The 15,662-nt window shown below is 43.1% G+C and overlaps 1 protein-coding gene across 5 annotated transcripts in view; it reads left to right on the top strand.

The window, feature by feature from the left end:
- The first annotated feature begins 5,766 nt into the window (after positions 1-5,766).
- Positions 5,767-15,662, top strand: part of LOC102204572 (glutamate receptor 1-like) — a 104,040-nt gene continuing 94,144 nt past the window's right edge. For all 5 annotated transcript variants that reach the window (XM_005753257.1, XM_005753258.1, XM_005753260.1 and 2 more), the window contains exons 1-2: positions 5,767-6,059; positions 14,572-14,706. In XM_005753257.1, the coding sequence (XP_005753314.1) occupies positions 5,966-6,059; positions 14,572-14,706 (229 nt within the window). In that variant the 5' untranslated portion in view covers positions 5,767-5,965. The remainder of the gene's footprint in view (positions 6,060-14,571; positions 14,707-15,662) is intronic.

Genomic DNA, 15,662 nt, shown 5'->3' on the forward strand with positions numbered 1-15,662 from the left:
GGTTTCAGTTGAGTTCTGGGATGAAACAGAGATCTGTTGTGTGTTATGTCTGGAGGGGTCTCTGCAGGTCACATGATGAATGTTATGTAGTGGGGACAGGTGAGACTGAGGGTGGAGGTTATGGGTCAGGGGTTGGGCACTGAAGGACAAGATGTAGGTACGCTCTCCTTCCACATCGAGCACATCTATGATTTACACTCACACGAGGTGAATCTGAGCATCACATTCACTCTGCACCGGAACAATAAAGCTGTGTGGGCACAATGCAGTCATCATTTATTCATTTTCACATCACGCTCGATGGAAAACTGCACATGAAAAGCATGATTCTTTTACGAGCCTTCCAGCTGCTTTAGATCTCTTAATGTACGCTATAGAAACCTAGTAGTTCTGACCTGAGGGTGAAAACAGGATTCTAAACTGCAGCAGGTTTGAGCTTCATGTCTGACAAACAGCTCGAAGCACAAAATGTAATAAAGACCAGAATGAAACAGAGAACAAGTGAAGAGTTTACCTCAAAACACTGACAAAAACCTGAAATAATTACAATAAGCAGATAAAGATTTAGTCGTGTGCATGAACAGAAAATATTTCACTGTTTTTGTGACACTCACCACAAAGTTAACAGTTATGCTTGTTTGTAATTTGTGTAAATGGTGGTTTGGGGTCCGTAGGATGTTAGAGGCAAGATCAGGCTTAAGTTTCTTCTTGCTTAATTTTTACACCCAAATCAGGGAGTCCTACTCCAGAGGCTCCCAAAGTGTGGGGGGGCAGAGCCATTGCAGGGGGGGCGCGGTATGGAAAGGGAAAAAAAAAAAATAAAAGCATCATGGACAGGTTTTTGACGGAGCTCCCACACAAACGCAGAGCAGGAGATGAAGCATCGCTGAACATGTTTCCAAACCAACTTCATTCTAAGACAAAGACTAGAAAATATGGTGAAGCAAATCTGCCCTTTGGTTTCACCTGCACAGGTGCAGAGGGAGGTCTCCCTGCAGGATTAGTTTCCCCTTCTTCAGGAGCAGCGCTGGGCTCTTCAAATCACGGACAAACAGGATCCCACATTCTTGATTTTTAGTTCACAAACACTTGTTGTAATGACTAACTACTTGTTGGAGATGTTTGCTCTTTATACAGTAAAGTTACAGCAGGATACAAATAATATCAGGCTGATCCTGCCACGATTTCTTTCCCCGGTTCAAATCACGGACAAACAGGATCCCACAGCTGTTTATGTTTTTGAACCCATTTTGTACAGAGAGGCATTTTTTGAAAAATGTATTAATGCAATGTTGAATATTATTACACAGGAAAAAACAACTACCGTAATTCCCGGACTACAGAGCGCACCTGATTGAAAGCTGCATGCTCTAATTTTAGAAAGAAAATCATCTTGTACTTGTACAGGCCGCACCGGATTTTAAGCCGTATGCGTTTCACTCGTAATATGAGATATTTACACAGAAATATTACACTTGAGGATTTTTAACGTTTAATTTAATCCGTAAGGTAACATAAACATGGTAACATACAAAAATACATACTGCAAATGCTCTTTTTCCTCAAACAGCGCCTGTAACACGGCTACCTGTAAGTACACGTACGTATCAGTAACACACAAATTACGTTGCTTATGTTTTTTTTACAAACAACAAACAACTACTTATCAATTTTATTGGTCTACTGTTACCAGGCAAAATGTTTTTGGCCGCATGAAAAAAAAAAGGCTTTAGCCGCACGTCAGTATAAGCCGCAGTGTTCACAGTGTGGGAAAAAAGTAGCGGTTTATGACCCGAAAACTACGGTACACGTTAAATAATCACACAAAGAGTTTTCTTGTAAAACAAAGGGGGGCCTAACAAAAAAAGTTTGGGAGCCACTGTCCTACTCAGTGCGTCCTTGGTTCCGCTGGAAGTCTCTTCCTGTTAAAAGAGAGTTCTGTCTCCCCACTTTTGCCAAGTGCTGCTCGTCTGGGACACTAACAATAACCTCAGTTTACTCAACAAAGGAGCCGTGGGCTGTTATCTTACAGACTTCTATAAAAACACACTTTCAGCGCTTAGTTTTAAATATCTGTCTACAACTGGAAGTCGTTGTGCACCCAGAGGAGTCGCCCCCTGCTGACCATCAAAAAGAATGCAGGTTTAAGACACTGATAAGAGTTTTGTAGGGTGACTTTAAAGAAGGTGGTTTATGTTAGAAGACAAAGCTGTTTTGTCCTTCCCCTCAACCTCCAATCAGTCAGAACATGTTAGTTCTGCAGAGATCTCTTCCTGTTCAAAGGAAGTGCTGCTCATCTGGGACTGTTTGACTGTTGCTTTACTTTGCAATATAAATTACCTTGAGATGACTGACGCTACATAAATAAAACTGAATTGACATGATTTAAAATAATTTTATTTTGCTTTGTGTTGCTTTCTCAAGACTATAAATGTAACACAATCCAACAGTAATGTGTCTGACCACAAGTAGCTCTGCCTAAAGAAGCAGTCAAACAGAACAAAAACAAAACAAGCACAGTTTTAAGTTTATATCCACGATCACAGACAGGCTTTAGAGCTGCAGGATGCCTCAGTTCTTCTGACCTCCAGCTGTTGTCAGTGTGTAATGAAATTGGTTTGCAGCTGGAAATCAGCACAATGAGGAAAAGAGTCACGTCTGACAGACGTCTCCATTTTTCTGAGCTAAAAGACTCCTATCACAGCCAGATCTCCTTCAGATATTATCGCTAAACATCCTGTCAACCAATCACGTCCTCCTGTCAGCGCGCAGGCAGCGCATGGACTCAGATTAGACCATTTGATGTAGCTCATATAGATAAAGCAGATGCCTGTCTGCATGTGCTGCTTCAGCTAATTACACATGGCGCTAATTAGAGTTGAATCAAGGAGGAGGCAAAAAAAGAGAAAAATGACAATCGCTGCTTTTACTGCTGTGATCTTAATGATATTACACAACATTTACTGATGAAACGGCTTTGAACTGTCGGTTGGTGCCACCTTGTAATAATGCGTCAGGACAGCCACCACACTGCTAATGGGTGGCTAACGTTGCAGCTCTGGTGTGTCTAACAGGTCAGCTTCCCTCCTCTCTGGCGACCACCATCAAGCAGAAACAAGAATCTTTATTCTTAGACACATTTTGAGTCGCGCCATCAATCTGAGAAGTGTTTCCACTGTTATGATGCTGCATCACATCAGTACTAACCCTTAAAAATAACCACAGCACAGACTTCAAAATGAAAAATGGCCACAGGAAACTGGACTGAAAGCAAAATCTAACTGAACAAAAAAAGACTCTTTTAACTTAAATAAAACTTCCTGTCGGGTGTCGGGTGCAGGTCCAAGAGGCCTTTTTGTACACTTCTGGATGTTACATACGTGTACTGAAGCTCATACGTGTAGGTGCTTTGTCGGGGATGTCATGCAGCTACACATTGCATCTCATGAGTTCTTGAGGACGTTGATGCCCTCAGAAAGCCTTCGAGTGTACGAAGGCTTTAAAGTGCAGAGCGCAGAGTTGCTGTGATCAGCCTCAGAGGCTCCTGGTGTGCCTCACTCTGCCAGCAGAACATGTTTTATGTTTTATCCAACAGCTGCTGAGACTTTTCAGTCTGAACGATCGGATAGACGCATTTTACAATCACCACACAAACATTTTAGATTTGACTCTTCTACTCTGCTGTTACATTAATTAGTGAACATTTCATGGTTTATTTAAAGTCACTTTTCCCACCCAAAAGCTTCAAAGTCCATCAGAATCTCTTTCTCAGGACCAGAGGACAACAGGCGCACCGTTAACGTCCTACAACATGTGCCTACACGTGGAGTAACGGGGACGCTGATAATCCTCTTCTATTCACTCTCAGTCGACCAATTTATGGAGACAAAACAAAGAGAGGGGGGAACGTGACCACCCCCTTTCATGCAAGTCCCTGCCTAATTAATTTATCTGTGCTCAGCAAGCAGGCCAACGGCAGCGTGGGCGGATCCAGAGGAAACATGACAAACAATCGACTTCTGACAGTGAAGCGGCCTCGCTCCCACAGCTCTCCTCTATCTGCTGCTGTCCAGCAGCTACGTGTGTGATGTTGTAAACATCAGCATCTAAAGCGGGCATTTCCACGCTTTCAGTGAGACGCACACGCAGCCTCACCCTCAGTGTGTCACTGCAGAGAAACTCAGCTTTCAGGTGTCCGCTCCCACTTTCCTTTTTCTTTGGTCTAAAATATTTACAATTAAATCCTGTCTGAAGGGAAGCAAATAAATAATCCTGTGTAGGAGACACAGAGAGTTTGTGGTTTCTTCTTTTGTCTCTGTATGTTGGTGAAAGGCGATGTGCTGGTGGCTGCAGTTGGAGGCCACAGCAGCTCCAGTGAATGGACTGATATCCCCATCTTACTGTTGTTCCTGTAGCATCATTATTCATTTTGCTCAGTGATTTATGAGGATTGTAATCACGCATATTCTCTGTTCTCATGGTCATACACTGTGCTGGTGCTTTGTTACAATGAACAGGAACAGTTTTTAATGTTTTCGTTTTGCCTTCTCTGCCCCAGGATAAGCCCAGTTCTTGTGATTGAAGCTAAAAGCCTGGAGACTGAGCAAAGCTCTGATTGGCTGAAAGAAGATATTGGTTTGTCTTCTGTCTGCATTCTGTTTTAGCAACAGGTTGACATCTGCAAACCCATTTGAGTTTGGGTTTGTGGTCACATTAGATAAGATGAGATAAAATTATGATTTCATTCAGACAGCACTGACTACATGTAACGACACAGCTAATAATACAAGCTTTGTGTCAGAACTAGTCGTTCTGATTGGACTCTGAACAAAAGTTCATGACATTAGAGAACGTGGTGGAAGAAGATTTCTGGTGAGTTGGGTCCACGGTTCTGTTTCAGTTCCTCTCCAATGCTGATGTGAGTTCAGGCATCAGCTGAGCCCTCAGGTGAGCTCCAGCTGTGTGAGGCTGAAGAGTGAGGTTAACTCTCTCTCACACACAAGCACACAAACACACACATGAGAGAACAGCAGGGCTGCAAGATTGTGAACAATGTCAGCAGGTGTGTTAGGAGAACATACGGGTGTGTTGTGAACTAGCAGCAGCCATGTTAAATTAGCAGCAAAACCAAAACTGGTTTTGGAGAAAGATATAAATGTGTTATTTCCACTGTTGGAGCCTCAAGTGGACGTTCGAGGAACTGCAGGTTTTTGCTCTTTGCTCTAAACTTTTCGTGGTTCTAAGTCACCACCAGGCTTTTCTGTGAAGGTCAGTCCAAGAAAAAAAAAGTTCTCAGGGCTGCAGTTGCCTTTCTTTGTTCCACCAAACAGCCACTGCTCCGGTCACGCTGATATACTCCTAGGATGGGTCTCGAACCCATAACCACTGATTTAGGAGGACAGTAAGAGGCGCTGCCTCAGTGATGGCCGAATGGTTAAGGCGTGGGACTTGAAATCCAACCGGGTTTCCCTGCGCAGCTAGAAGCCTGCTCGCACCGGATGGGAAGGTTTAGAAGGAAAAGACTGAAGTCTGTAAACTGACCAGATCCCGTGACGGTGAAAGGTGTAAACAGTTAGCACACGTGTGAATCTCAGTGACCAGCGGGAGAAGCGGGCGATCCTTCACTAACAGAAATCTGACCTGCTGAACTCTTTTTGTCGTGTGGCCAAATGTGTTTCACAGTAATGTCACGCACTGATTTTGGTGTAACTACACTTGACTGATGTGCGCAGCAGAAAGAGACAGAGGGTGAGAGAGTGGAGGGGGTGAGAGAGGTACAGTCTCAGCGGCAGCACGGCTCTGCGCTCCGAGTGTGGATGTTAGAAAAGAGGGAAGGACTCCGAGACACACACACACACAGAGGAGCGCTACCGGTGGACGTGAGTGTGCTCGCGGGCTGCGGAGCGTCTCTCCGGTCAGCTGTGAATGGGATTACGGCGGCTCCTCCGGGACTGCAGGAGGAACCATGCGGCCGCAGAGCTGCCCGCTGCCCTCGGCCCTGCTCCCGCTGCTGCTCGGGCTCTGCAGCGGCACAAGTTTCCCAACTAACATCAACATAGGTGAGTGAGCCCCGAGAACCCGGGTCTGACCAGCCCGACCCCCACATATTCAGATCATTCATATCATGATTCACGCGTGGACGCCTGGACCCGAGTGCTTGCGCTCCTCCAGACTGTCTCGAATGTTCCTGCTGTGACTTTGTGTCGATGTGCTCGCGCTTCTGTGATCGGGACTCCCTTACTTACACTAAGTTAGGGTTTATATTTCCACGCGAGGACAGGCGCTTTTTGTGTCTGCAGCACTTTAATATCGCTGCAACACGCAGGGCATCTTTACCACTGCGAGGCGGAGGTTGTTCACGGTGATTCTCAGCGGCGGGAAGATTATGGAGATCAGCACCGCGGACAGAGTCACAGACTCAACAACCAACAACTGAGTTGATTCAAACATGGCTCAAAAATCGTTAAATATGAGAATCATTGAGGGGAAATGAGGATACCGGCTTCAGCACCACGGACAGAACTACTACATACGAACAATGGTGGACCAGCATGAGCACCAGGGTCACGGCGGGTGTGACTGATTGTTTTTATGGCCTTAAATTAAATATAGCTGAAATGTTGCCATGACTGGGGGGGTCACAAAGACACAGACAGAGCTTATTACAGGCTTATTTTAGGACAAAGGACAGAGTCACAGTATCTTAATGTGCCCCATGATTCATATGGTTTCTGCCATACACATTTCAGAATCAGCATTTATGGGGTCAGAAAGTCAGATGGTAATATTCAGCACCATGGACAGAATCATGAAAGAACATTGTCTGTTTTTATGGACAAATTCCTAAATTTAAATTTACAATTGAAATAAGAGAATCAGAACTTTAGAGGGAGAGAGCGATAAAGACATGGGCTGGAATTCAGGAGCCGGAGAAAGAGAGAGAGAGAGTTAAGCACCACAGCATGGCTAACATCACTTAAGAACACAAAGTGTTTTTTAAAGAGAAGTATGGTTATTATATTAATCCATAGGGATTAGAAGAATTAACTCCATGAACAGAGCCATATAGGGCTACCATTTCTCATGTCAATAAACATGATCAGGACATCCCAGTAGTAAGTCCCAGACTCTAATCCCCTCAGCTAGCCCCGAGGCTACATGTACACAACAGGATTTTCCATATTGAGCTATTAATTTATGAGCCAGTCACCTCTGAACCTGATCAGCTGTTTAGTCTGTTTGGTGCTGAGATGCGTGAAGATGTCCGTTTGCGGAGCGGGTGGATTCATTTTCTCTCAGAGGACTGATCATTTAATGATTGCAGCTCTAATGCCAAACATTAGCATATTAACTGTGTTTTTATTGTACGATGGTGTGTTATGATAATCCTGACTTTGCCTGTTTGATGGTTCTTATAATTTCCTCTGAGACATCCCGGCCGATGGGACTGTCAGAGAGGAGCCTGCAATCTTTCTTTGGAATGACTTTATCATATTTTTATCATATTTCTAAATTTAACTGTATCTTTTCATTAATCTGAAGTATTTCCTGAGGCTTTAGTGATTTCCTTCAGCTCTGTGTTAAACCGCAGTCTGCTCGGGTCACTTTACAGTTTTACTGTCATGTCTAAATACTTGTGCTTTGCTGTTATATCACTAGATGGAGTTATTGATGATTTATTCTCCTTTTAAATGTACCTTTTATTCCATCATTATATAATATTAAAAACTGAGAAAAGAGCTTATGATTTGTGTCCTAATGGTTCAACTGTTATTATTTAGCTGGTTGTAAAACACTCTGTGCCTCTCATGTAGGCTCACATAGATGGTGTGGTTCTCTTGCTCAAAGTCACTTTCATTTAGGGACAGATAGAGTCAACCCTGCCATTACTCAACATCTTGCACTATGAGACTCTACATATAGAGCTCTAACGCTAATTCAGTCGGGACCACTACCGTGAGAACAAGTTGAAGAGCAGACCCCAGGTCAGTGACAGCAAAGTTGAGACTAATTAAATGGGATGCAAAGCAGCTTACAGACGTTCAGATGTTTAAATAATGCAAACCAAATAAGATTAAACAGGTGTCACTGATTCATTTCTTATAAGGGGCTAAACTGCAAGCCCAGTGATGGAAGCAATGCAATGCAAGTAAAAGTGGTCATACTTTAGTATATACCTTAGTATATATAGTATATATAGTATAGTATATATACTATAGTATATATACTATACTATAGTATATATTCGTCCCCTGGGGGAGTAAAAATCCAGCTTTACTAAGTAAAAGTAGAGGTTAGGGTTAGTGCCTTTTAATCAGAATCCCCACTTTTATTAGATGCGTTGGGTTCAGATTTGGATTGAGGAGGTTTGGCAGGATTTCTTGCTGTGGGAGCACAGAGTTGGACACTGGCTCTTGCTGCTTCTCAGATACATATTTAGCTTGAACAAGAAAATCTGGGAGCGATCATCCTGATGTTCTCAAATAACATCACAAACTGGATCCAAGGACTCAGGTGATGCAGAGTGTGGAGGAAGCTTCAGGCTTGGTGGTTAAATGCGCTATCCTGTTAGCAAGGCTGCAGCTGCTTCAAATGGACTTACTAGAGTTATTTTAATCAGTGATTCATTCAAGTTATTGATCAAATTAAAATATATAACCTGCAAAAGTGCCCAGTGATTAAAACTGTTAACATAAGATCTGATATTAGTGATGCATAAAGCTCCAGAAAAAGGAAAAAAAATACCAACCTGCGGTTATAACAAAGTCGTACAAGAGTGAATATTCTGCGTCCTCAGGACTTTAGTTATGTAACTTACATTTCTATGCTACCATTTTCATGCAGCGAGCTCAAGTAAAGCAGGGGCTCAGTATTGTTTTCTGCCCTCAGTCCTGATGTCAGTAAACAGACGTTCAGCGGGAGTTTATGAAGTGGGGACTCCTCTGCCCCCTCGTCTATTCCCATGTCGAGCCTCGACTGGTCGGCTCACACTCAGCGATGTGTGGATGAGGCAGCTGTGGGCTGTAACGCGTGTTACGCTGCCAAAATGAAGTTTAAATGTGATTCATCAGGCCGCTGGTCCAGATTCCCGCTGTGGCTTCCACTCAGGTGGGATGCTCATTTGGCATCAAGTTGAACTAACCTTCATTTTACTGGAATAAAATCCCTCCTGCAGTGTGACCCTGCACGCCCAACCAGAGCGCCTCGGCACTCCTGCACGTCTTTATAGCTTCAGTCACAGCAGATGGATTGCTTCCAGCCCTCATTTCTCTGATGAATAAATCATAAATGATTCTAATAAAATTTCACAAACTGTCTAGGGATTGCAGATTTTATTCTAGGTCAAATATACACAACAAACTCTATCATTAACAAAACCTTTATCCGAGCATAGTGCCTCATTCAGGTTTTGCAAAGGAGACTTCAAGTTATATAAAGTTTAAAGATGGAGACAAGGAGTACACAGATGCAGAAATGAAGAAATTAATTTATTCTATTATTATTGTATTCATGGGCAAACATATTGTGACCCCAGTTGACTGAAAAAAGTCCAGTTAAGTCATGTGACTGAACATGCTTCAGTGATAAGTGACGAATGGAGGGAATTTGACTTCTGTCTGTCATGTTGACCCAGCATTTTCAGTTTCTTATGTTTCTGGTATTCTTCTGTATTATGATTTATGTCTGATTCTTTAGTTATCCTGCTTTCATTATTATTATAAGTCTACGTTTCAGTTTATTCTGGTTTAGGGTTTAGTTCTTAAGTTTTGTTCTTATGCCCTCATGTTTAGTTTAGGTTTAGTTCTGTGCTCCGTCTTCTCTGCCCGTGTGTTCCCTCTGTGTAAAGTCCATGTTTAGTCTGTCTTCGTGAATTGTTTCCTGTTTTATTTTGAAGGGTTATGTCTGATGTCAGTGTTTCTAGCTTCGCTCCCCCTGTCTCGTTGGGTCTCATTCCTCCCGGCTGTGTTCCCCTGCTGTCTCTAATTCCTTGATGACTTCCTTAGTGTGTTTAAGCCCCATGTTTCTTTGTGCCAGTGTCGGGTTGTACCATCAGATTTTGTCTGTGTGTCCAGTTTGTGGGTTTAGGTTTCTGTTTTGTTTTCTGCCAGCAATAAAGCTGTGGTTTTTGAGTTGCACTCAGTCTCTGAGTCCTGCATTTGGATCCTCACCTCCACCTGCCCGCACACAGAGCCCTGACACTGTCACAGGAATCCAAACAAAGACGAGAGCTGGAGTTCCACTGGATCAGGAAGGAAAATGAGAAACTGCACAGGTTGTATGTTCCTTTAAGACAGGGGTGTCGGACTCCAGGCCTCGAGGGCCGGTGTCCTGCAGGTTTTAGATCTCACCTTGGGTCAACACACATGAATCACATGATTAGTTCGTTACCAGGCCTCTGGAGAACTGAAGGAGCTAATTTAGCCATTTAAATCAGCTGTGATGGTTCAAGGACGCATCTAAAACCTGCAGGGACACCGGCCCTGGAGGCCTGGAGGTGCCCACCTCGCTTTAAGAAGTACTCCAACCTTCACAATGAAGAAAAATTTTGCAACAAAATGCCCAAAACTCATTGAGCTCATTTTGTAGTCCATCTGGATATTGTAGTTATGACAGGGGAGTCTGGGGTAAGTGCCGTCACATTCTCTGAGCTTCTCTTTACTTGTGGAAAAGGGGAGGGGCCAAAGGGGTACCCCGTATTTATAGGGTTGCACCAAAGAAGGAAGAGGGGCTCTAACTGATAATGAACATAACTACAGGCTTGAAGGTCCTAAAAGTCAGGTATGATAGGAGGGGTTTAGGGTCTAGAACACATTTTGTGTAATTATAACAATATGTAATTTATGACCTGGTTACACAGACATGGAGGCGGTTGGAAGGTGATGAATCATAACGGACCTCTTGTATTAAAAAGTTATTGTAAAGTTTGAATATCTTCGTGTTCTCCTAAGGTAATAATGACTAAATATGACACTGACTTGTATAACTACCAGTTAAAAAAAAACAGTAACTGGGTAGGACACAAAGAAAAAGTCTCCAAAATGCTCGACTGGGTAAATGAATAACACAGTCAAACTTCAGAGACAGTGTGTCCAGTTGGGAAGCATAAACTGTGAATCCGTTTCACCTGCTTTGCAGATGAAAGTGGCAGCAGGTGCGCTGGACAAACCCCAAATAAAGGGAATGGTCTTGCAGGTGCTGACCACAGACCGCTGCGCTCTGCTCATCTCTCCTGGCTGCTTTTTTTTTTTTTTCTTTCCGTTCATGTCTTTGTCACTGCTGGTGGAATGAGACGGTACCTGCAGCTCATTCAGGCTGGATCTGGGCACGGGTTCATCTCCTCCAGGATGGCACATCCATATCGACCAGCACATTCTCAGGAGTGTGATGGGTCATTAAAAACAGAACTGGACGGAGCCTTATTTGCTCCTGTGTGAGGAAGAACAAAGTGAGCTTCTGTGCTCGTCTCTGACCGAACTGTCAGATCCAGAATCCACAAGGGGCCGGCGTCCTGCAGTGAGACAGACACCGTGCAGCTGGATTAATGTCCTGTTGGTGTCTCTGCAGTGTAATGGGTGCTTCCTGGACACGTTGATATCTGCGAAGTTCAGCTGACTTTGTGTTATACTGCAATGATTGGGGAAAAAAACACCTTCTCTCTGAGTGTGAACCTCAAATGTGAGTTATCAGGACGTTTGGAATAAAAATCATAGTGATGGCCACAGTGAAGCTGCTGACTTTCATCCAGGAGTGTATTCCACTCTCTTACTCTGTCCCTGATAATTTGAACCTCTGACTGCATTTGTCATGGCCGACACATTCGGACCATCACAGTTAGATTCAGGGGAAAACTCCATGGCTCATATTCAATGATTACATCGATAGTAATGACAGAAATCTTTGTGTCCATCCGCCTGCAGCCTGCAGATTTGAGCACACAGCTGCCACATTCTGCTGAGCTTCCCACAGACATCCACACTGCTGAAGGTCACAAGTACTGAGAGAAAAATCTCTTTTCTTCCTACTCAAGTTTAAGGCAACTCTTAATAATCTCCAGCACTTTATGGGGAAAGTTTGATTCCTACAGGACAAGCTTGTCTCTACTTAATGTGTTAATTTTCACAGCAAGGACAGCACAGTACTTATCAGTGCTCATGTCTATTTTAGGGGGCCTTGGCTGAAACAAACTGATCAACAATTTCAAATTTGAATACAAAGTGATGACCCGCACCGTGCTTTGTTGGAAAAACTAATATACAGTAGGAGTGTGAAAAGTATGAATTCTTTGTGCTCCATATCGCCCCCCTCTGGTGACTGAAATCCCACTTACTCAATAATAAAAATGGCATCAAATTGTGGAGATGCTGAACTGAATTTGTGCGTATCATAAACTTTTATTTCCCCACATTTATTTTTATGTGATGATCTAAGAAGCTCTGTAAAAATCTCAATATGTTTCTGTTGAGGAAACCATGGCGATGCTAATTTCTGCACTGACTGGCTAAATAAAGATGAAGGAGAAGCTCGATGCAGAAGAAAGATGTTTTCCTTTCTTTTTCTTTAACTGCAGAAAATTTGTGCCTAAATGTCACCAAACAGCAGCAGAAAATCAACCATAACTGCGAAAAAAGCTGGAAACTGAAACCTTTTATTAAACTGCTTTATTCAAAGATCTGTTTGTGTGGAGACAGAGAGGACAGAGCAATTTTTACTTTCCTGCTGAGAAGAAGAGTCGTGAAAGCTTCACCACAAAAAGAAAGAAAAACATAAATTAACATTTGAATCGAGGAAGTTGGAGCGCCCTGCTGTGCAGTCATATGAAAGCATCTCTTCCTCCTTCAGCACAGAAAACAGAAGAGGGTCAGTCAGTCGGAGTTTAAGTGTTTGGATAATTTCCACGTGACCCTAGAAACCATTATGCTGAGAGGGTATGAGTGCCGTAAAATGGCTCCAGTAAGAGCAGAGAAAAGAGGCTTTTAACAGCAATTACAGCAAAGCGGGCACTCGTCATTATTAGTGACAGTGGTAAACTCTGTGTGAGCAGCCAGCTCACAGGCAGCACAATCAAACATCACAAAGTTTCTTAACTTTACTCCCATTTCTTATTTTAGGGTAAAGTTGGAGTTTGAGGTGCTCAGGAGCAGTGAGTGTGAATACACTTACATGCAAGTATGAAAACACACAGTTCAGCTCCACTTTTCTTTTATTGGGGACATGAAAGCGAAATAAATTGGAAGAAATCTTCTTTGCTATTGTTAGCATGGCTGCTCTATCACGACTATATGGACATCAAATTAAGAACAGCAAGCTGGAGGAGAGAGAAGCTGGGAGTTGATTCATTTCCACCCAGCATGAAGACAAGGAGCCACATTTAACCTCATTTACAGACAACAGAGAATGAAACCTGACCCTGATTAGCGGCCTTAAGTAGACTAATATGAGCTGAACACGTGAAAATGTTTCACTTCATAGCAACTGAGGAATTTTGGCCTTAAACAGGACAAAGGTTCCAAGTTCAGACAGGAGTGAGACACGGCTGCTGACTGCTGTTTCTGGCAATCAGCAGCAGGAAGTGGCATCCACGTTGACCACTTTATAGACAAAATCTTTAGATGGTTGAGTAACTAAAGCTCCACACTGAAAAAAAGTGGTTAGACATATTTTAAATAACAGTCCTTTAAGGCGAAACAGGAGAAGCCCCACAATTACATCATTTAGTTCCAATTGTTTTTTTTAAGGCATTTCTATATGAGTAAGAGAAGCTAGCTTAACAGTAGACTCATGAGCTTCATTAGCTCCCTGCTAAAGGTGCAGATGACTTGCAGGCAATGTTCCCTCTAAGCTACGCGCGTGCGCAATCGCGCACTGCTGGCACGTCTCTGCGCACAGAAAATCTAACCTGAATTGAAACTAAAACAAATACGTTAACAATTCTGTTTTGCAGTTTAAGTTAGTAAGTGACCGGAAACTGGCTGCTCCACCCAATGATGCGATTCACATTCGTATATACGCAGCTAATCAACGTGGTTTACGGGAAAGACTAACATGCTTTAATTGTGCTAAACAGCTCCACATGAATAACTAGCACGAGCTAATTAGCACAATGTTACGTCATGGACATTATTATAAAATTTTTGCTTTGCGGAGAGACGTTTTTCCTGCAATAATCCAGAACACACCATTAGCTTTTCTGCAGAGGGAAGCAGGGCGATGCGTTGACCCTTGATTTCCTTTTCTTTTGACTTTTTGAGGTTTAATTTAAAGTTTTACTGAGTGTGACACAGAGCTGCTTTTATAAACTCTGTTTGCATTTATACTCTAAGAACAGCACAAAGTGGGGGCGCTCTTCAGGGCGGTCCTATAAAGGACAATCACTATGAACAGCTCAATAAAGATTTCACTCTTGTATCTGATTTCATGTTAAATCAAACGGCGTCAGCTCTTACTGTAAAGCACACCGGTGTTTTTGGGCTTGTGGGTGAGCGGTCGTTTCTCTCTCTGGGGCTTTCCTGTCCTTTGTGCTTTGGGACACTGAAGAACACCCTCTGTGTGTCTCTGTGTGTTTGTCAACAGGAGGCCTTTTCCCCGGTGACTCCCATGAGTACGAGGTGTTTCGTTTCGCCCTGGCACAAAACCAGGACATCCCCAAGCTGGTGCCACAGGTGGACATGGTGGACACGAGCAGCAGTTTCGCCATGACCTACGCCTGTAAGTTCATAGACCGATGGCGCTCTGGGGCGGGCCAGAGGGTGACTCTTTGTTGGTGTTTGGGGTATTTTACCACATTTTTAACTGAGCTTTTTAATTCTGGTATAAACAGCATTTTGTGCACCTGTGCTTCAGCAGTTAGTTTCCATGGAGCGTTTCTACTTGATTTAATTTCATTTTACAAAGCGGTTCAGGTGCCATGCTCATCTTTTAGATATCTGAATTGATATGAATGAATGCAAGCAGGAGGACCTGGTGCATAAATCTTTGAAACAAAGCATCTCCGGCTGTGCTTTTTTTTCCTTTTCTTTGTGCACTCATATCCCAGATTCCAAAACGCAGCGGGGCATAGAGGATGTTTACCTCACACTGGTGCAGTTGGATCAGATCAAAGTTGAGTTTTGCTCAACAGTTTTGGGATGGAACTGGCTGCCACTGGGCCGGTGGATTTGGAGGTCACTCTGCTTTGCTGAAATGTAGCAACAACACAGTTTATTAACTCTACAAACAGTCTGATGTTTCCTTTCTCTGTAATGAAATTATCAGCGCTCACTGTGGAGTACTTTTATTATTTCATAACAGCAGACAGAAAGGAGTGGCTTCGCTCAGAGTTTGCTCAACATTTATGAGTGAAGCCGTCATTAAAGCATCATCCAGCTCAGCCTGTGGTGATCAGCGTGAACTCATCAAGGAAACAATTACAAGAAAAATAAGAACCATCTGCAGAACTCGGAGACATTTGCAACAATCAGAAAGCTTGTTTATATGAAAATGTAAAATGTACCTTCATAACTTATGACCTGTGTGCTCCAGTCCCCTGACTTTGATGTACTTATTTCCGGCTGTATGTGGATGTAAAAATGTAGTTTATCTGTCAGGTTACACGTGCCCAAACAACTGGCAGAGCTCATGATTGAATAACACTGCAGCTGTTTCATCATCGGCTTACTCCGCAC

This window comes from Pundamilia nyererei, unplaced genomic scaffold (assembly GCF_000239375.1).
Source record: "Pundamilia nyererei isolate P.nyererei 1_Seehausen unplaced genomic scaffold, PunNye1.0 scaffold00416, whole genome shotgun sequence".
Classification (NCBI taxonomy): Eukaryota; Metazoa; Chordata; class Actinopteri; order Cichliformes; family Cichlidae; genus Pundamilia; species Pundamilia nyererei.